The sequence below is a fragment of the Protobothrops mucrosquamatus genome, unplaced genomic scaffold (genome assembly GCF_001527695.2).
Source record: "Protobothrops mucrosquamatus isolate PMUCROS unplaced genomic scaffold, P.Mucros_1.0 scaffold1025, whole genome shotgun sequence".
Lineage (NCBI taxonomy): Eukaryota > Metazoa > Chordata > Lepidosauria > Squamata > Viperidae > Protobothrops > Protobothrops mucrosquamatus.
The window spans coordinates 594,617-616,004 of NW_015387260.1; the positions used below are offsets into that span (position 1 = coordinate 594,617).

A 21,388-nucleotide genomic window follows, 5' to 3' on the forward strand; every position below is an offset into this window, starting at 1 on the left:
AAGGGCTGTCGTGGTGCAGTGGTTAGAATGCAGTATTGCAGGCTAACTCTGTCCACAGCCTGGAGTTCGATCCAGACTTGGCTAGAGATTCACTCAGTCTTCCATCCTTCCGAGGTCGGTAAAATGAGGACCCAGATTGTTTGGGGCAATATGCTGACTTTGTAAACTGCTTAGAGAGGGCTGTATGGCACTATGAAGCGGTGTATAAGTCTAAGTCCTATTGCTATTGTAGTGGGTGGGGAAATTATTCAAGTGGGCAGATCTCTATCATTCAGCTTGGCATGGTCATGGTTTTTAGATTTACATTTTTCTTTGATTTTTATTTTTTCCTTCTTTTAAAAAAATGTTAAATCCGTTTTATAACTTAGGCTACAATTCCCTTGCGATTTCTACCTCAAAAAAGGCAGGGAACTCCCATCGATTTTGAGTAAAGCTGATTGAAGGGGAATACAGAGGGTCCCCCCCCAAAACAAAACAAAACAAAACAAAAACCCTAGGGGTAGAGTATGGTGCCAGAGCCTTAATTGGCCCATCTCTGCCATTTACTAGTTTAAAAATCAACCTGTGTGGTTTGGATTATGATGAGAGATGCTTCACAACAAATCAAAGAAAAAAAAAGATGGTAATAGGTGTTGAAAGGTGGGTTGAATCCTTTTTCAGTCCTAGTTGCTTATACATTATCCCAAAGAGCGCACAATTCAGTGCAAGATCGAAATAATGCCTAATTCAGATCATGTTTTCTGGAGAAATCATTTCTGGTGCTCAATATGTCTTCCCAACAGAAATTAACAGAATACAGGACCGCCGAGTTTCGTGATACCAATGGCTTCAGCCCACCTATTATTTGGAATGAGCACAGAAATTTGCCACTCATGCCCTTGTCGATTCCCATGTGGATCACTATAGTTTGTTTTCAGCTTCTCCAGTAAGCAGCCCCTGTAGTGACTGGACAGTCTCAATATGCCATGTAACTCCCTAGCTACGGGAGTTGCATTGGTTAAACTTTTATTTCTGAACGCCATTCAAGGACCCAGTGGTAAAACCTCATGGCTCAGGGTTCAGCTGTCTGAACCCTACTCTGTTTAGATTTTGCCTGCTCCAGCCCAAAGCACATCTCTGCTGAAGATGCCTGCTTATAGTGACGTGTGATAAGGGCTTCCTCTCTTCTGTAACAGCTCGCTTTCTCTCTTCTTCTTCCCCTCCCCTCAGCAAAGGTAGCTTCCATTGTCATGGCATTCTGGAAGTTTGATGGTTCTTTAGAAGGCTTTTGGGTTTGAACTCTGCAGAGCTCCTGAGGCGTAGAATATTCTGTGATTAGTTGTAACTTTAAACTTTCATTGTTTATATATTTTTTATTGTATTTTACTATTGCCCTGGCTTCATGCCAGGTTGCATAGGCTTTATCTCATGCTCCTACACACTGCTTAAGTCAGTTGACCGAAGTAGTCTATACATTCGTAGAGAAATAAAAATTTGCTCCCGGTCTAAGTAATTTTTGATGCCCTGAAAGTTTAAAAAACAAACAAACCCTAATCTGTTGTTTCTAAAAGAGAAGAAAAAGAAAAGCTGAGATCAAAGCTTTCTTCGTCCCGGTAGCAGTTTAAAAAAAAAAAAGGGTGGATGTGTGAAATGCATGTGCGATGTGAAAAAAAAATGTGGGAAGGTTATAAGAAAAATCACAAATTTCTGAATTTTGAATTTGTCAGGCTCAGTACTTGTTCATCTTTTGGCTTCTTTAGATCATACTACTTGTGCTGCAGGATCCTTCCAGTGCCCAAACACCTACCTGTGTGTCCCACAACGCTGGCTATGTGATGGAGATAGGGATTGTCCTGATGGGGCTGATGAAATTGTATCTGCTGGATGCTGTGAGTTACTGCTTCTTCTTCTTCTTCTTCTTTTTCTTAACATTCTATATTTGATTATAGTCTCCTGCTGGAAGTTTGATGAGTTCTTGCTGTTACTCATTTTGCTGCTGGTTACCTTAAGAGGCAAGCGAAGCTTCTGCTGCATTTCATCTTCGTAAACAAGACCTTGTTATATATTTTGGTACACAGTCCCCACTGTGTGTAAGAATAGGACTTAGTGATAAAGGCTGTCAGAGAGGAAGGAGAATAAAAATGATGAGTACCAAATCCCTCCTTATGAGACATCAGTCAAAGCTGGGCACCTCATGCTTTTCTGATGATTTGGATCAGGAGGTTTTATTTGTGAAAGAGGCTGGTTTTCCTATAGTGTTTTGGGAAAGATAAAATAATAGCATACTGAGTTCAAAAATCAGTTGACTTCTTTGACCAGTTTTACACGTTTCACATAGCCATGACCAGATACAAGAGGGCCTAATGTGTTGTGCTAATGAGATGCCCTATTTCGATAGCCTGTCATAGGAAGCAAAGGGTAAATGATGCAATAAGATCTGCAACTGATAGTATTGTCAGCTGTATAAATCTCAATCTTGCTTTGATCAAAACTCTAGAAAGAGTGCAGAGAAGAGCAATAAAGATGATTAGGGGACTGGAGGCTAAAGCATATAAGGAACGGCTGCTGGAATTGGGTATGTCTAGTTTAACGAAGAGAAGGACGAGGGGGGACATGATAGCAGTGTTCCAATATCTCAGGGGCTGCCACAAAGAAGAGGGAGTCAAGCTATTCTCCAAGGCGCCTGAAGGCAGGACGAGAAGCAACAGATGGAAACTGATCAAGGAGAGAAGCAACCTAGAACTAAGGAGAAACTTTCTGACAGTTAGAACAATTAACAATCAACAGTGGAACAACCTACCTCCAGAAGTGGTGAATGCTCCAACACTGGAAGTTTTTAAGAAGAGACTGGACAGCCATTTGTCCGAAATGGTGTAGGGCTTCCTGCCAGAGCAGGGGGTTGGACTCGATGACCTCCAAGGTCCCTTCCAACTTTATTATTATTATTATTATTATTATTATTATTATTATTATTATTATTATTATTATTATTATTATTATTATTATTATTATTATTTTCTTAGTAGCCAGTATAGCGCCAGTATTTTGGTCCATCTTATTTTGTTTCAGTAATTTCATTGTATCATGCATGAGTTATATAATTTGCATCATCCCAGAAAGAGTGAAATTGAAAATGTTCTTCTTTCTTCAGAACGGGCGGACATTCACCATTGCCTCTGGTGGCGGTGGTGGGTAAATTATCCCAAAAAAGTCAGGGGAACAATTTTCACCATTTCTTCCTAGGAGATGAAATGCTGTCTGGAAGCAAAACAGTTGCATCTTTGGTTTTCTTTTCTGTGACAGTGATAAGAACAAATGAACAGTAGAAAGCAGTAATTGTATGAATTTGCTCACAGTTCTCTTTATTAAAATGTACACACGTCATGCATTTTGCAATGAATAAGAACTGATTGTGGTACAGTGAAAAGAACCGAACTACACCGAGGGATATGGCATAACTGATTTCAGTTGTAATCTGTGGTTTCAGTATATAACAACACCTGTGATGAACGGGAATTTATGTGCAACAACCAGCAGTGCATCCCAAAACATTTTGTGTGTGATCACGATGATGACTGTGGTGATGGTTCTGATGAATCTCCAGATTGTGGTAAGTGCCGGCCTAGAATTAGCTTAACCATGGGAGCAATTTTTATTAGCTTACTGCCAAATCAAATTTGGCAGTAAGGGAAATCAACTGAAAGCAAAATAATTATATTTTAATGTATTATTTAATATTATTATGTATTTAAGAGCTATGAGAAAAATATGCAAATTAAGAAACTATTTGCTGGCTTTTTTGATAGCTTGATTTGAAGAAGTTAGATTGTAATTAAACTTTCACCATGTACGAAAAACATTCTCCAATTGTTCTCTGATAGCCAATTTGCTACAGTGGTTCTTATGTGAGCAGGCTGTTTTGGGGGCCCAGAAGCAGTTCCAGACAACCCTTGACCATTTTAGCTAACAGAGACAGCATGGACTCTTTTGCTTTGCAAGTTAGGTCATTTACATGAAGATAGACAAAGGGAGCTAGGTGCTGAGCATACAGGGTGCCCCCTCCCCAATCAATTCACAGCTATCAGTTTTGTGAAAAAAAAGCTTTGGGAGAAAAAGGAAACTTTGAACCCCACCCACTCTTTTAGTCATCCTGTATCTAGATTTGATGGTTTCAATTCCTTTAGTTCAGTGTTTTTCTCCATTGGTAGTTTTAAGGTGTATGGACTGTTGTAGCTAATGTCTGGACAGTTTGGTTGAAAAGGATTTGGGTAAGTGAGAATAATTGTATAAATGTGCAAGATCACACCATTGAATCTTCATGTATTCCATCAAAACCTGAAGTGCCCCAATCTTTGGTTGAAAGTGATTTGTATGTGTTCCTAATTATTTTCCAATTTGATAACTAGGGCTGAGTGTTTTATATGCTCCAGACACATCTATCTGGGAAACCCAAGCAGAAAACAAAAGGGATCTGAGATCTGTATGTGCATAAGTGAAGGACTATAAGCCTAACCTGGATGCGTGTGTAACACGGATGTGTGATATTTAATCTGTTTAGTATATTTATGAATAAATTATAAGGCTGCAGTAAAGATGTGCTGGTCAGAGATATAAACACGTGCATATTTTGATGGGAAGACAATGCCACATTGCTTGCTGAAAACTCAAATGTTTTCCAGCAAATGTTATATAGATTGCATGATGGTTTGAAGAGTAGGAGTCTGAAGATTGATCTATCAAAGATCAAGGTAGTTGTGTTTGACAAGAAAAACGGAGTGAAAAATTACAAGTTATACATAAATGGTGAAAATGTAGAGGAAGCCGATGAATTTGTGTACCTCAGTAGAACGATGACTGAAGGCGGGGAAATGGAGAGGTTTCTAATACATGCAAACATCGGTAGGTGTGTAGTATCCAATATGTTTCTCAAAAGAAGTGAAAATGGTCATGGATGACTATATCTACTTTATCACTTGAAAGTAAGATTTAGGGCTGTAAGGAGAAACATGAAAATAAGTTGAATGCAGCAGGTTTGGGGTACTGAAGAAGTGTATATTATAAAACAGGAGAGAGGCCAGGAATTTGTAAGTGCTGAATGAATTTACAAAATTGAGTAACTAGTATGGAAGAATTATGTTTAGGTACGTTTAGTGATATAGAGAGTATAAATGGGGGTCAAATTACAAAACAGATATACAGATAATCCTTGACTTACCCCATTCCATTTGGTGACTGTTCAAAATTACAACACCATTGAAAAAAGTGACTTATGACCATTTTTCACACTTATGACCGTTGTAGCATCTCCATGGTCACGTGATCAAAATTCAGACACTTGGCAACTGACTCATATTTATGACGGTTGCAATGCCTCACGTGAACCCCTTTGGCAACTTTCTGACAAGCAAAGTCAGTGGGGAAGCCAGAATCACTTAACAAGCATGTTACTAACTTAACAACTGCAGTGATTCACTTAGCAACTGTGGCAAGAAAGGTCGTAAAATGGGGCAAAATTCACTTCACAAAAGTTTCTCTTAGCCACAGAAATGTTGGGCTCAGCTGTGGTTGTATGTTGAGGACTACCGTATAAAAGAAGGGATGAATGAGTGAAAGGAAGGAAGGACAGAATTGATGAGAACCTCAAAAAGAGAGAGGTGGGAAGGTTAAAGAATGTACGAATTGGTGAATTGTTATGGAAGCAAGGATGGTTTTCAAGGATAGAACAAAACAGAGAAGTACAATAAATAGTGCTGGTATAAATTAGATTGGTTAGGTTTCTATTTTTATCTCTTCGTTGCCTCACTACTCCTTACGCTTTTTCTGCATTTTGCATAATATTACTTACACTAAAGCAAATAGAGTGTTCTTCAAATGTATGTCGATCCTGTCACATGATTTTAAAAAAAAGACACCGTTGTGTCATGGCCTGATTTCTTATCCCCTCCGCTTTTGGCCTTCCCCAGAGTACCCCACTTGTAGCTCCAACGAGTTCCGTTGTGCTAATGGCCGATGTCTGAGCAACAAACTGTGGGAGTGTGACGGCGAGTTTGACTGCCATGATCAATCTGATGAAGCCCCCAAGAATCCAAGATGCTCTAGCCCTGGTAGGTCTCCAAAGGTTTGGGGTTGGGGGGGGTGGCTACTTATACTTTTGTTGGTTTATAGCAAGTCCACGGTCAGAAAGAGTCAAAATGGAGCTCTCTTTTAATGGGTCTGTTCCTAGTTAATTAGTAACCCAGCAAAAGGATTTTATGTATTTTTTAAAAAGCATTGGGAATCTTCAATTAATCTAGAGCAGTGGCTCCCAACCTTTTCTATAACCTGCACACTTAGAATGCTTCTGATATATTCTTGCACCCCTTACAAAAGTTCGAAATAACGGCAGCAAATTATGCATATACACTATAATTTTGAAAAGCCAAGTTTTCGCACCCCCTGGAATATCGTCTCGCACCCCTGGTTGGGAACCCCTGATCTAGACGGGAGGAGTCGGATTGTTATATAGTATGGGAGCTGATCCCACCACCCTAGAGGTGTCCTGTCTTGTTCCATGAACACAGATCAATGCCATTCTCATTTTTTAAAAAGCTATAAAAAGTTATATTTAATTTATAAAGCTATAAATAAGTGCATCCTCCACACTGAGAGAGGTTTTGTAGAAGGTTTGTTACCTGATTGGAAGAGAACGCTGCAAAATCATTACTTGCACTCTTTGGCAAATTAGGTTGCCATCTAAGCTTGAATTATTAAGGATAATTCATTAAGTATGTTGTGAGGTCTTTTTATTATCAAGTGCTTTTGTTACTGAATTGTGTTTAATATCACGGATAGCGATACACTTGAAATTTTAGAGGGGGAGATTATGCTTTGTGATGAAGCCCTTTGCGTGTCATGACTACAGGAAGTTGTTTAAATATACAACTCTGGCTGGAAACAGGCTGACTCACATGCAGAGAAGGTTGTGCTCGTTAGCTCTTGGGAGATGGCTTTAAAGCTGTAAATATGGAAAGGTACTTGGTGGGTGGGAGAAAAACCCACTGCTTTGAGATCAGCCCTAATGATTTCTCGCTATCATTTCAGAGAGCAAGTGCAACGATACCTTTTATCTCTGCCACAATGAGCAGTGCATCTCCAACAGTTTGCTTTGTGACAACAACGATGACTGTGGGGACGGCTCTGATGAGCTGAACTGTTTCATCAATGAATGCCTGAACAAGAAGCAGACTGGCTGCTCCCAGGAGTGTGAAGACCTCAAAATTGGCTACAAGGTTGGGCTGTAGTTTCTTTTTCTCTGCTTTGGGGAAGAGGGTGTATCAAGACCAAGCCCTACCGCCAGGCAGTTAGAGGTGGTATACTGTTTGATATACTGTTGGAGCCAGAAAATGATTAGGTAGTATATACTTTATTGTTAGTTTTCCCGCCATGGAGTTACAAATTAATGGGCAGACTACATGGCTTAGGTTCAAGAAGACGTAAGTATTGGCCGTACCTGATGAATCTACTTTGATATGCCATAAAACCTTGAGTGTTTTTAGGTTCTTAAATATGCCAAATCAATAACATATTTCTAGATGTAGAAATAGAGGTTTCACAGCTCAGGCATCTGCAGCCAGAGTTGAATAGGTATTCAGTAGAAATCCTTGTGCAACATTTTCTTCACTTCATCATTATAATATAGAAAGAATTTCGGAGGGAAAAAATGTTCTTACAGCTGACTAGCTGGGAATGATCGATTCTGGTTGAGCACTAGCAGGAGATCAATATGTATTTTATATCTATCCCATAGCCTGTGTCGTCCTGTCAATTGAGTTTGTTGTAAGGCAAAGTCAGGGAAAGAAAATATTTTCAGTGAACGAGAGAGGGATTGTGTTTCCCAGGGCCCTCCCTATAAACATGTAGTGACTTTCTGCTGCCCCTGCAGTGCAGATGCCGCCCTGGGTTCCAGCTGAAGTATGATGGCAAGACTTGCATTGACGTTGACGAGTGCACAACCACCTTCCCCTGCAGCCAGATTTGCATCAACACCCACGGAAGCTTTAAGTGTATGTGTATAGATGGCTACGTTCTGAAGCCTGATGATCCAACCAGCTGCAAAGCTGTCACAGGTAATACTGACTTACTCACTGCAAAAGGTTCCTGACATTTGGGAGTGTGAGTCAAAGATTTAGAGTTTGGCAAAAATTTGTTTGGTGGGCCAAGGCTTGAATAAGATGCAACAAATTGAAAGAGTGTCTCTTAGGTTGCTTCTGACCTCATTGGAATTAGTCCTATGCCTCAGCCATAGTGGAAGTGTTTGGGGCCTTGGAAGACTTCAGAAATAATCCAAAGAGCCTCAGGGTACTTCTAGTGAGTTCAGAACAGCCCACATCAAATTTGGAACTATTGTTTCAGCTTCAAAGGGCTTCTAATAGAAAAGCTGTATATATGTGTATCATGGGCCTTCCCTAGGCTGTGTTTATCTGAGAAGCCATTTGGGTCTAATACTCAAGCCCCACCACCTGCTGAGTTACTAACTTCATAATTCCTGCTGTTTTTCAGAGGACACCTCACCTGGTGTCCTTCCTTTCTTTGCATCAAAAGTGCAAAAGATGAAATAATTTCAATAATGCTGCCTTTTTACTTTTTCTCTGCTTGGGAAATTGACCAATCTTACTACAGATAAACATTATCTATCTATCTATCTATCTATCTATCTATCTATCTATCTATCTATCTATCTATCTATCTATCTATCTATCTATCTATCTATCTATCTATCTATCTATCTATCTTGCTTGCTTGCTTGCTTGCTTGCTTGCTTGCTTGCTTGCTTGCTTGCTTGCTTGCTTGCTTTTTGCTTGCTTGCTTGCTTGCTTGCTTGCTTAAAAAGATAAATATCAAACTGCCATTTAACTTTAAACCTTAAAATGTATACATGCAACATTGTGGAAAAGGAGTTAGGCACGTTCTTTGATCAGAATCAGCAGCTTAACAGCAGCTAAATAGAAAATCCATAATTGTGAAAAAGAGATGCTCCAGGCAGACAACAAATAAACACTGTTTCCCTGCGAGATGAAAGATGATGAAATTTAAGATACAGATTAAAAAGATTATTAAAAAAAATATTCCCAGCCAGCCTGATGAATTGTAATGCAAGACCCAAGGATACACAATCATTTTTTTTCTAATTTATCAATTGGAACATTAGATTTGACTCAGCAGCACACACAAAAAAGAAACAATTTAAGACAAACCTTGGGCAGAACACAAAGAGCTCTTTCTGCAGAAATAACCGTTTATCTTAAAGTGTAAACTCTTGCTTCCTCTTATCTGCCTTCCTTTTTTTCCTGGAAATTCAAGCTTTAAATGTGAGATTCTGAGAAACATTGTTGCTCCACTCTTTTCTCAATCTCAGTCCCATAGCTTCTCTTTGTGTCTGGTTCAGTGAATTGTTGGTCCTGCTTCTTTTTTATTTATTTTTTTTAAAGTAATTTTTACTAGAAGAAAACTTTACAAAGACTTTAAAAACTACAGGAACAACGAAGAAGAAATAGGAAAAAAGATTATAAAGGGGTAAAAGAAAAAGTGAAAAACCATTTGTTTTTGTTTTTTTAAAAAAGCAAGAAAAAGAAAGATACTGGAAAGAGCGACTTCCAATCTTCTTTGCAGAAGTTACAAATATAGCAGTTACCATCTTCACACTCCCGTACAGGTAGACTTAGACTTGCAACCATAACTGAGCTTCATATTATGGTCAGATAAGCTGTGCCAAATGTTAAATGGGTTACCACATAACTACAGCAGATTTTATATCCTTTTTTGCACTGGTTGTTAGGTAAATGCAGCAGCCACAAAGTGAACGTGGCAGTCATTAAAGAAATCCATTTTCCATAATGTCGGGGGTTTTTTTGTTTTTGTTTTTGCCAGAAACCAGAACTAAATGTCAATTTCCGGCAAAAATATTGTAAATCCAGGCCGTGTGACACTGCAAACAGCTATACATGTGGGCCAGTTACCGAGCCCCCACAATGCAGTCACATAACTGTGGGATGACAGGGCAGCATCAGAACTTTGAATCCAAGTAGCCAAGGGATCGTACATTGTCACTTTGAATGGTCACTAAGCTACCGGCCATAAGTGGGTGACTAGCTGTACTGCATATCATAGTTGCCTGCTGCCTGTTTTAAATCTCCTCTGTCTCTTTAAAAGATCTTAAATGTTGTATCTCCTGAATAATGGGAGTGATTGAAGCATCTCTCTGTATATCTACACGGCAGATTCAATTTGCCAGTGATGGGAAGGTGAAAAATGAGGAAATTAGAGGAGCACTGGGATTTCCCAGCATTTGGTGACCCTCTGACACCCCTCCCTTACTTCCTTTTAACAGATGATGAACCTTTCTTGATTTTTGCTAATCGGTACTACCTAAGAAAGCTTAGTCTGGATGGCTCCAACTATACATTGATTAAACAGGTAATGTTGGGGGGTGAGGGCCAAATATAAAGTCTGAATATAATACTGGAATGGTTTATTCCTTAGCCACATGTAAGAATGGTTTTTTTTGTCTTGATGGTTTTAGGGCCTGAATAATGCTGTAGCTTTGGACTTTGACTACCGGGAGCAAATGATCTACTGGACTGATGTCACCACACAGGGCAGTATGATCCGCCGCATGAACATCAACGGCAGCAATGTACAGGTAAATTTCCTGGTCCATATGGCCTGTTTGCCTTCTGTGCTCCTTTCTGAAAGGGTACGATCAGCTTTTCTATACCCAAGCAGTTTTTTACTCCAGACTCAAGCAAAGCTCTGCTGAAGTGAAGCTCTTATCTCTTCCCATTCTAAGGTGGTCCTTAATAGGAGAGAGGTCTCAGTTCCTTCTTTTTTTAGCTTTCTTCGATATCCACATTTTCTCCTCTACACTTCCAGGTTCTACACCGCACTGGGCTAAGCAATCCCGACGGACTGGCTGTGGACTGGGTGGGTGGAAACCTGTACTGGTGTGACAAGGGAAGGGATACTATTGAAGTGTCAAAGCTCAACGGGGCTTACCGCACCGTGCTGGTGAACACCGGACTCCGGGAGCCTCGAGCATTAGTGGTGGATGTACAGAATGGGTAAGTTTCCCAAATGTATGAGGATTCATTTACTTAGTCTGGCTGGCACCTTTCTTTATCCCAACACCTGCGTGCTTTGTTCATCCCTGACACCCCCAGTGCATGAATGATGTAATGTTTCATTCTTTTACTGTTAACTAGTTAATTTAGTCACTAAAACCATATAATAAGAAGGCTTAAATGTTAAGAGTTAATGAACCAGAGCAGAAAATTCTGGGAATAGGCCATTTCTTGACCTATTGCCACCTTTTAAAGGACAGTCAGGTTCTGCTTAAGTGACGAGGGGCAGCAGAAGTAGCAGACGATCTCCCCTTTGTGAGATCCCCTTAGATATAGTATAATTGGGTACATGAATTGGCTACAGTTTTTGACAACCATTCTGCAGTGGAGGCTGGGGGCTTTGGCTTCATAGAACAGGTCTAATGTTTCCCAATGTGTTAACCTTCTTGGAGGGGGATAGGACCTTTTTTCATATCTTGTTATATTGGATAGGGAAGCTTCTCTCACTTCTCTAATGCAATGAATTTGTTGCCCATTATCGGCACCGTGTCCATTTTTATAAAACAGGTAGTCCTCGACTTAACGACCACAATCACAAGTAGTTGTTAAGTTAGTAACATGGTTGTTAAAGTGAATCTGGCTTCCCCATTGACTTTGCCTGTAAGAAGGTCACAAAAGATGGATCACACGACTCCAGGAAACTGCAACCGTCATAAATACGAGTCAGCTGCCAAGCATGTGAATTTTGATCGCGTGACCATGGGGTACTGCAATGGTCGGAAGTGTGAAGAACAGTCATAAATCACTTTTTTCAGTGCTGTTGTAACTTTGAACAGTCACTAAATGAACGGTTGTAAGTTGAGGACTACCTGTATTATTTTATACCATTGTGAATTTAAGATTTTAACAAGATGGGAGAAAGAGAGTCAGTTTGCTCTAGAGCAGGGGTCTTCAAACTTGGCCTGGCTGAGGAATTGTGGGAGTTGAAGTCCACAAGTCATAAAAGGCCAAGTTTGAAGACCCCTGCTCTAGAGGTTAAGGCACCAGGCTAGAACTGTGAGTTCTAGTTCCACCTTAGGCATGAAAGCCAGCTGGGTGACTTCGGGCCAGTCACTCCCTCTCTCAGACCACAACTTCAGGCTCCGGCAAAAAGCTGGTTGATAATTCCTGTCACAACCAATGGAAAATGCTAGGATGAAAAAAAAACAAAAACCCTTGAGTGATCACAGTCGTAGTCCTATGTTTATACCATTTCTTGCCCACTCCATTTGCTCTCTTCCAGATATTTATACTGGACTGACTGGGGTGACCATTCCCTGATTGGCAAGATAGGTATGGATGGTACCAACCGGAGTGTCATTGTGGAGACTAAGATCACCTGGCCCAATGGCCTCACCCTGGACTACATTAACAGTCGCATCTACTGGGCCGATGCCCGAGAGGACTACATTGAATTTGCTAGCCTGGATGGTTCTAACCGCCACATTGGTGAGTGAATTGTAACAGCTCACATTCATATGCAGAGAGAGACTGAATAAAGTAGCCAGAAGAGGGCTCAGAAGATTGATGGAATACATATTCCTCCCATGATTTCCAACTTCTCTCTATTTGATAAAAAAACAAGAACAAGAACTAGTACAACAACAACAACAACAGCAATAATAATAATAATAGAATTGGAAGGGACCTTGGAGGTCTTCCAGTCCAACCCCCTGCTCAGGCAGGAAACCCTATACCGGAGGTCCCCAACCCTCAGTCTGTGGACCGGGCCGCAGCATGCCAGCAACTGGTCCGCACAAACAAGCACAGCCCCATCGCGAGATGCATGCAGCACACAAAACGACACATTCTCCAGTCCATGGAAAAACCTCTCTCCAAGGAACCGGTCCTTGGTGCTCAAAAGGTTGGGGACCTCTGCCCTATACCATTTCAGACAAATCGTTGTCCAATCTCTCCTTAAAAACTGGAGCATTCACAACTTCTGGAGGCAGGTTGAAAAAAACATTTCAAAAACGTTTTTTCTCAGCTAGCCTTAATTTTGGTTTTAGAGTCTGTTTTTAAAGCCCCCCCCTCCCCTTTATTGTCTCTTAACAAATGTTTTCCCTCTGCTCCTCCAGTAGCATGTTGCAGGGTTCCTTTGTTCCCTATTACTTTTGAGGCCTCTCTCATTGTATGTCACTGACATTTTTTTTATTATAGTTACGTATATATCACCTTTTGAGAGCCAGTATGATATAGTGCGAGATGAGGAATGCAGAATCCTGAGTTTCTAGTTTTCCTTTAGGCACACAAGTTATCAGGATGATCTCAAGCAAGTCCATTTCTATTAGGGCAAACAAATCAGCATCGGCTTCTGTAATAAGCTGGTTGAAAATTAAAACTCCTTGTTGCACTGTGCGTTGACAGCTTTGCTACAAGCTGCCTGCAGCAAACACAGTGCAAAACAAGTGGACCCTACAAGTGGGACAAATAACAACAACAGCCTACATATCACCTTTCAGAATACATGTTCACCAGAGTCGATTAAAAATGACAGCATCAATAATAAACCTCATTACACACAGAGAATAAATACAGCAGAACCATATTTCTGGGCTCTGCCTATTTAAAAGTGGGGGGCGGGGATTTGCAGGTTATCCTCATTTCTCCTGTCAGATTTTGTTTGTCGTAAGATTAAAGTATCTGGAACATTTTTTCATAAAGAGGAATAAGTGCTGTAATCATTTTTTTTAAAAAATAGAAATTGCAACTGGAAGAGTTGCCTCCTGTGCATACACAATGGCATTTGAATGCCAGCTTTTTATCACTTTAAGTACATGGTGAACTGCAGTTGTTGTGTGGATTATTGTCCCATGTTATATTTTGATATTTGTATTTCCTCACTGTAATGACCTTTGGATCAGCCAAATCGAGAAACGGAAGCAACAATCTGTGTGGCGATCATCATGAGAGCAGATGTGCCAGCCAAAGCTGAACTGCAGTTTCCTTCCACTTATAAATTAGTGTCTTGGCTGGAACAAAGATGTATGGTTGGCTTGTTCATAGCTGAGAATGAACCAAAGTTTTAAAGTTGAGTCCAGACTTATTTGGGATATCATTGGCAAAAGATGGGATAAAACTATGCCTAGTCCTGTGGTGGAGAACCTATGGCACGGGTGCCACAGGTGGCACGCAGAGCCCTCTCTGTGGGCACGCGCGCTGTCGCCCCAGTCCTAGGCCTTCAGCTGGGTTTTATAAAATCTTTTTGATTTAGGCCTCCGCCGCCGTTTGCAAAAAAAAAAAAAATGGTTCAATCAATCAATCAATTTCAAATTCTCATGGAAAAAAAAGATATCGCAAAGTTGGAATTGATTGATTGGACTTTTTAGTCCCACCCAGTCTGCCGTTACCACTGAAGCCACGCCCACCGAATTGGTCCCACCCACCCGGCACCCGACGCTACATAAGTGGGGTTTGGGTTGCAGTTTGGGCACTCAGTCTCTAAAAGGTTCGCCATCATTGGTCTAGTCCTTCAATTTCCCCAAATTGGAAGCTGATTTTAAGATCAGTATGTGCAACATGTATACATATTTTACCTGGTTCCTCACTGTTAAAGTACCACTATTTTTAATTTCAAGAACCGCTACTCTGAATGACACAAATACATAAAATCATTCCAAGGGGTAACACAAGGAATTAAAAAATGGCAACTAGCAAGCATGAGGAGTTAGGGAAAATGGAATTCAATACTTAAAATTTTCCAACTATTACCATCATATTTTTTCTTTTTTATTATTCCTATTTTTCATTCCAACAGATAGATTAACAAAATGGAAAGAGACATTCCAGTTGAACCCCACCTGTCATAAATGACTACCATATATACTTGCAAATAAGCCAATTATGAAAATTAAATCTGGCTTAATGCTCAGGTGATGCATTTTTCATGGTATTTGGGTTAAAAATTCGAGGGTCAGCTTATTCCCAGATGATCTTATCCGTGAATATATATAGTATATATAAACAAACATATACTGGGCTCATAAGCTACTCAAATCAAATCCAACTGAGTAATGTATATTCCTACCATCATAAATTAGGTTAAAAGCATACAGGGCAATGAAAAGCAAGCATATTTCATAAAAACGTTATAGCACTAATCCATTCAACCAAGCCAAAGATAACTTCTTTTGCTCTAGGGAACAAGTTGTACGATATTAGTCCCCGAAGCCTAATGAAATAGATGTTTTTTGATGGATTTTCTAAAAAAAACAAAAACAAAAACCAGGAAAAGGGAACCTTTTGGGTAGCAAGGACCATATAGTTCAGAACAGGAGGAGCATTCTCAAGCTGTGAATATTTTGCCATAGTATTGAGCAGATAATATCCTTGACCCTAGGGCTCTCCATTCCCATTGCCTAGATGTTCACTTGGCTTTCATGTTGCCACCAGGTAAAAATTACTCTTTCTTCTCCCACTGTAGTGCTGAACCAAGATATCCCCCACATCTTTGCCTTAACCCTCTTTGAAGATTACATTTATTGGACTGACTGGGAGACCAAATCCATCAACCGAGCCCACAAAACCACAGGGGCCAATAAGTCTGTGCTAATCAGCACTCTACATCGGCCCATGGATATCCACATCTACCATCCTTACAGGCAGCCAGATGGTAAGTATGGTGCTGAAAGGAGGAAGGAAGGTGTTATGCGTAGGAATCAGTTACTGTATCATGGGGCAGTGTTAGACACAATAAAATGTGGAAATGTCCTTCAAGACATTGCCAGGGCAGAGATTGGAAGGGCAGGTTGGTGGTGGTAAAAACAAGGAGTCTTACACTGCCAAGTGCTAGCAGTTGATAAATGCTTCAGTGAGTCCTGGTGGCAGTTGACAAATGATTAGAATGCAGTATTGCAGGCTGACTCTGTCCACTGCCAGCAGTTCAATTCTGACCGGCTCAAGGTTGACTCAGCCTTCCATCCTTCCGAGGTCGGTAAAATGAGGACCCAGATTGTTGGGGGCAATAGGCTGACTCTGTAAACTTCTCAGAGAGGGCTGTAAAGTACTGTGAAGTGGAATATATATAAGTAAGTGCTATTGCTATATTGGGGGTCCAAGCACAGTAAACCAACTGCAGCCACTTTAGTGATGGAGAAAAATCAAACATTGTTGATCAGGACATGTTTCTTTTTTATTTTCCTTCAGATAGATTTTGTTCCTTTCTCTCACATGCAAAGTAACTGTTGCATTCATTTGTTTGTAGTGGGTAGTGGGTAAGTGTGTTTGTGAATGCAAGAGAAGTTGGGGGGGGAAGTCAGGTTTTCCTTTATATATGGCAAAGGATATTTTGATATCTTTGTGCAGTAGAGCAGGGATCAGATGTCTTTGGCAAAGGTCATATCACCACAAGCAGCTATTAATTATTGTAACATACATCTCTTTGTTGTCTTCCCTTAGTTCCTAACCATCCCTGCAAAACCAACAATGGCGGCTGCAGCAACTTGTGCCTGCTGTCACCAGGAGGGAACTTCAAGTGTGCATGTCCTACCAACTTCTATCTGGGTGCTGATGGTAGAACCTGCATCTCCAACTGCACTGCTAGTCAGGTAACCAGCTGGGGCACACAAACATTGCTCTATTATTTATAAAAACTCTTTGTCAGGAACGCAGCTTCCATCTGCTCAAGGGGTAACATCCCCTTGAGGGCCACATTCTTAAGTAGCCAAGTCCAAATCTTTTGAAAAAAGGATGACTTATTTACAAGGCATAAGGGATTTTTTTTTAACTCTGATATCCTATCAAAATCCCAAAGATGCAAAAGATGTGCCCATTTTTTTTGCCTTATATTCTCTGGCCATCATGAAAGAGATGCTGATAAACTGCATGTAATCCTTAGGTCACTAATTTTGCACCCTTGCTCTGTATTGATACCCTTCGTGCATTGCTTTGTCAAGGGATTCTTAATGTGCTTCAGCACCGGGCAGGCAACTTTTTGGCGAAAAGAGACAATTTACAATTTTCAGTGAGGTAGAAACCAAGGATCCCTCAGAGATATCATCATGCTGTGGTCTGGTTATCTGGAATGGTGGTTTCTTGGGGTTAGAGTAGGAGATTTTGTATTTTAGGCATACCACCAACCTTCAGCAGCACCATATCAGGAGGCTATATGAGATGTCAAAGAGGATTGTGGGACTCTCTTTAACTGTAGGCATCAAATTGCCCTTTGCTGCTGTTACATCTTAGGGAGACTTCCAAGCCAATGAAACGGAAGGCTTCATCCAAATATGAACATTTGTTCGATCCATAGAGCTTCCAACCAGTGTATTCATTCAATTGATCTTCAGTTGGAGAAAATAATCCCTCTTAACTGACCTTCTGGGACAAAACAAGGGTTTTTTTAAAAATATTTTTTATTTTAATTGGGGAAGAGCCATGAGTTAACGTATGGGGCGATTAGAGATTGAGTTCCTATCACAGCTTCTAATAGGCATTTTTTTGGAGAACCTTTCTAAGCTCTAATGTAGCCAATGTCATTGGCTGCGGTTTGACTCGGAGTGATGGCTTATGTCAGCGGTTCTCAACCTATGGGTCGCGACCCCATTTGGGGTCGATCGACCATTTCACGGGGGTCGCCAAGCAAGGCTGTCCGCCATTTTTCCCCCTTTTCCGGCGGGTGCCTTACCTCCCTTGAGCTGGGCCAATTGGTGGTCGGCCTGCTCCGTCTCTGCCGCTTGCCAGCTACGCCTCGGCCAGCGCAGGGGGCGGAACCACGCATGCGCGGCGCTCCCGGGCAGGGAAAGTCCTCGACTTACGACCGGTTGGGTAGTCCTCGACTTACGACTGGTTTAGTCCTCGACTTACGACCGGTTTAATCCTCGACTTACGACCGGTTTAGTCCTCGACTTACGACCGGTTGGGGGTTGCGGCATTAAAAAGGTTGAGAACCACTGGCTTATGTTCTTCTGACCATCACTTGGCCATTATTTCAGCATCATTACCTTTTCTTCCTGCCAGTTTGTCTGTAAGAATGACAAATGCATCCCTTTCTGGTGGAAATGTGACACCGAGGACGATTGTGGGGATCGTTCGGATGAGCCGGAGGATTGCCGTAAGTGAACTTTTGGGAGGAGACTTAGGAGGGAGAATCCCTTATCATAATTTTAGATAGATGATAAGCCTGGCTCAAAACAGTGAGAGTGCCTAGATAATAATTTTGAAGCATTGAAGTGAGTAAAATTTGTATCTGATGTTTGGACCCGACAGGCACTTTGGTTACTCTAGAACTATAAGACAAAGTCTCCTTTGAGTTAAGGTCTACTTCTGTTGACTCAGTGGACATTTCTAAGACTTTGGTAATATTATCTTCCAGAATATTTATTTCTTAACTTCCGGCCTACAGGCCTGATATTTTTCAGTAGTCCCCATCCACGTTTTAACAAGACCCAACCCTGCATACTTTTAAAGATCAACTGATACTACTTTGGGTCAGCATACTTAAGCAGCATTGATGAAACGGCAAGCTCAAGGTTCAAATGAGCATCTCCTTCATTCAGGATTCCCACTGATTGCTCCATTTCTAAGGTGTTACTAGCGCTAAAATAGATCCACCCAAAGGTATTATCCTTCCTTGTGTTATCAACCTCCTGGATGACAGCCCTGTGCTTTTGGATTTGAGTTATTGCCCAAAGATCATTTGTTTGATTTCTCAAGGGTGTTTCATGATTTCATAAGCACCCTGAAGCTGGTTCCCAAAGGTAAAGCATGTCCAAGCCTAATGTTAACACTGACATCATGGAATCTCTTACTGTGCTGTTCAGCTGTTAAGGAATGGAATCCAGGGAGTACTAACATAAAGGAAATATACCTCAGGGAGGACATAACTCCTCTAGCCATATATTAAACTTGCCAGCAATCCTTCAAAGAAGTATTCTTGCTATGCAATGAGTAGCAGCTCATTGTTGCTAAAAGTAACTTGGATGTGTTTTGCATAGACCTTAATCCTGATTAGGTAAAACAGAAAATTCCCTGAATTTGATTGACAAATTAGGTTCCTTACAGTAATGGAGTAATCTGGGATGGGGGAAAATGAGCTCCCCTGATATAATTTTAATTTTAAACTTAAAAGTTATTGCTACCAGTGGTCAGCTATTTCAGAACATTTACAGAATGAGCAAGAAGGAGTAAAGTGCCTGGTAACAAATGGTTGTAAGATTCACTAGCTGACCGGCTGAAAAGAAAGAAAGTAGACCTCAAACTGTTTTAAATCGTGATGGATCATTGACCCTACTGGCATTGATGTGAGAAGTTTGGGGTCTTTTGGAACTTTGGGTGTACTAAGAACACGCAGAGTAGCCTTCAGAGGCTTGTCTATTTATCTGCATCAAAAGTGATGAGGTTACTTCCTCTCTGCCAGTATCAGAAGCTATGAATACTCTTCCAGATAAATGTTGGTCCTCACCACTCCACCATTTTTCTAACCCTTGTGAGCTGCATGGCCCATAGGCACCATCTTGCTTACCTTAGTGTAGTCCGAATGATGGTGATTCTCCAGAGTCTTAGTCAAAAGTCCCCCCCCCATTCATCAGCTGTCTGGCCCAAACTTGCATGTGGGATTGAAGTCTGGGACCTTTTACTCGGAAATCTGTACTCTCCCAGTGAAGTAGAATTCATAGGGACCTTCTCCTAAAGCACCATATCCTCTTTCCAGCTGAATTCAAGTGTCGCCCAGGGCAGTTCCAGTGCTCTACAGGGATCTGCACCAACCCAGCCTTCATTTGCGATGGGGACAATGACTGTCAGGACAACTCAGATGAAGCCAACTGTGGTAAGTATATCCTCAGCCTTTCTGGATAATTCCGCAGAAGATGTTGGGCAGTTCAAACCAGCCACATTCATATGTAACCCCTTATTTGAAAAAGTTAGAAGTTCAAAACCGCAAAAGATGTTAGGTGACCAAGCCATCCCAAATTCACCATTGACTCACTCAGAAAAGAGTAGAAATTGGGGAGAAGTTGTTGTTGGTGGTGGTGGTGATTTTAAAACAGTCCTTTCTCAGAGCCTGGTATGAAGATCAGAAAAAATTGCCTCCATTCCCACAAATCCTCATGCTAAAAGCCTAAAAGCCCTCTGGATGAAACCTTTCCTTTCTCTTCCCTTTCCCTTTTTTTTTTCCAAATTTTTTTATTAATTTTGAAATACCCCCCCCCCCCGCTTACAAATATAAACATACATTAATATAACTTTAGTATTATAAATTTTATAAACATAAACATTAATATTGCAAAACAGCCCGGCAACCCGCCCTCCCCGCGTCCTCCCTCTTTTCTCCTCCTTCAACTTCCCTACACATCCCACCTCCTTCCCTCTCCTCTTCCTACGGACACGGTTTGGGGGCGCTAACCGAGCATCAGCTCGGCAGCACCCCCTCCCCGCATCCACCCTCTTTTCCACTACCTACCTACTTCCCTCCTAATGCCGGAAAAGATTAATATTCCCTTTCCCTTTTCATTTTATTTTTCCCTTTTGCTTTCCTTAACCTTTTTAAGCGATAAGAATGGCAAACCAGGGAAAGCAAAAAGATCCGAGGCAGAACTGCTCTTTTCCACCCTACTTCTCTATTTCCCTGAAATTTCAGAGTAAACCTAAGAAGTCTACCTACACGGGAGGGGCCGATCTTTCAAGAATGACTGCCATGGAAATAAATCCCATGAGAATGTCTTGACAAATATTAGGACTGAAGGATGCATTTGGTCAGCCTTCTCTCCCTTAAAGTTGGGTCCTTTTCTCTCTTTTCTCTGACAGAAGTGCATGTCTGCCTGCCCAGTCAGTTCAAATGCACAAATACCAACCGCTGCATCCCTGGGATCTTCCGTTGCAACGGGCAAGACAACTGTGGCGATGGAGAAGATGAGAAGGATTGTCGTAAGTGACGCACAGAGTCCCTTTTTCCTGCCGGTCTCCGTGCCAGGCTTGTCAAAAGATCAGATGTTGCTTGCACGATTAGCATCATCTCAGTAAACATCCTGGGGATTTTGTTTGTCTGTGACAGCCAAATTACAGTTTTATTGCTAATTCTGCATCACGCTAGTAAAATTGCACGCAAAAAGATGGAATTTTGCCGTCTGCCCTCACGATGCAAAGTAAATTATCTAGACCCATACGATGCAAAGCAGATTATCTAGACCCATACCATCTAGACCCATACGATGCAAAGCAGATTATCTAGACCCATACCAGTCGGGCTTCAGGCCGGGACACAGCACGGAAACGGCATTGGTCACGTTGGTGAATGATCTCTGGAGGGCCCGGGACAGGGGTTATTCCTCTGTCCTTGT

The 21,388-nt window shown here is 41.2% G+C and overlaps 1 protein-coding gene across 1 annotated transcript in view; it reads left to right on the plus strand.

Annotated features, from left to right (window-relative positions):
• LRP1 (LDL receptor related protein 1) overlaps positions 1-21,388 on the plus strand; it is a 313,597-nt gene that overhangs the window by 258,960 nt on the left and 33,249 nt on the right. The window contains exons 53-66 of the mRNA XM_015819951.1: positions 1,740-1,868; positions 3,467-3,589; positions 5,943-6,083; positions 7,060-7,247; positions 7,901-8,084; positions 10,346-10,431; positions 10,538-10,657; positions 10,888-11,075; positions 12,358-12,563; positions 15,538-15,726; positions 16,512-16,660; positions 18,069-18,162; positions 19,762-19,878; positions 20,856-20,975. Coding sequence (XP_015675437.1) covers positions 1,740-1,868; positions 3,467-3,589; positions 5,943-6,083; positions 7,060-7,247; positions 7,901-8,084; positions 10,346-10,431; positions 10,538-10,657; positions 10,888-11,075; positions 12,358-12,563; positions 15,538-15,726; positions 16,512-16,660; positions 18,069-18,162; positions 19,762-19,878; positions 20,856-20,975 — 2,034 coding nt within the window. The remainder of the gene's footprint in view (positions 1-1,739; positions 1,869-3,466; positions 3,590-5,942; positions 6,084-7,059; positions 7,248-7,900; positions 8,085-10,345; positions 10,432-10,537; positions 10,658-10,887; positions 11,076-12,357; positions 12,564-15,537; positions 15,727-16,511; positions 16,661-18,068; positions 18,163-19,761; positions 19,879-20,855; positions 20,976-21,388) is intronic.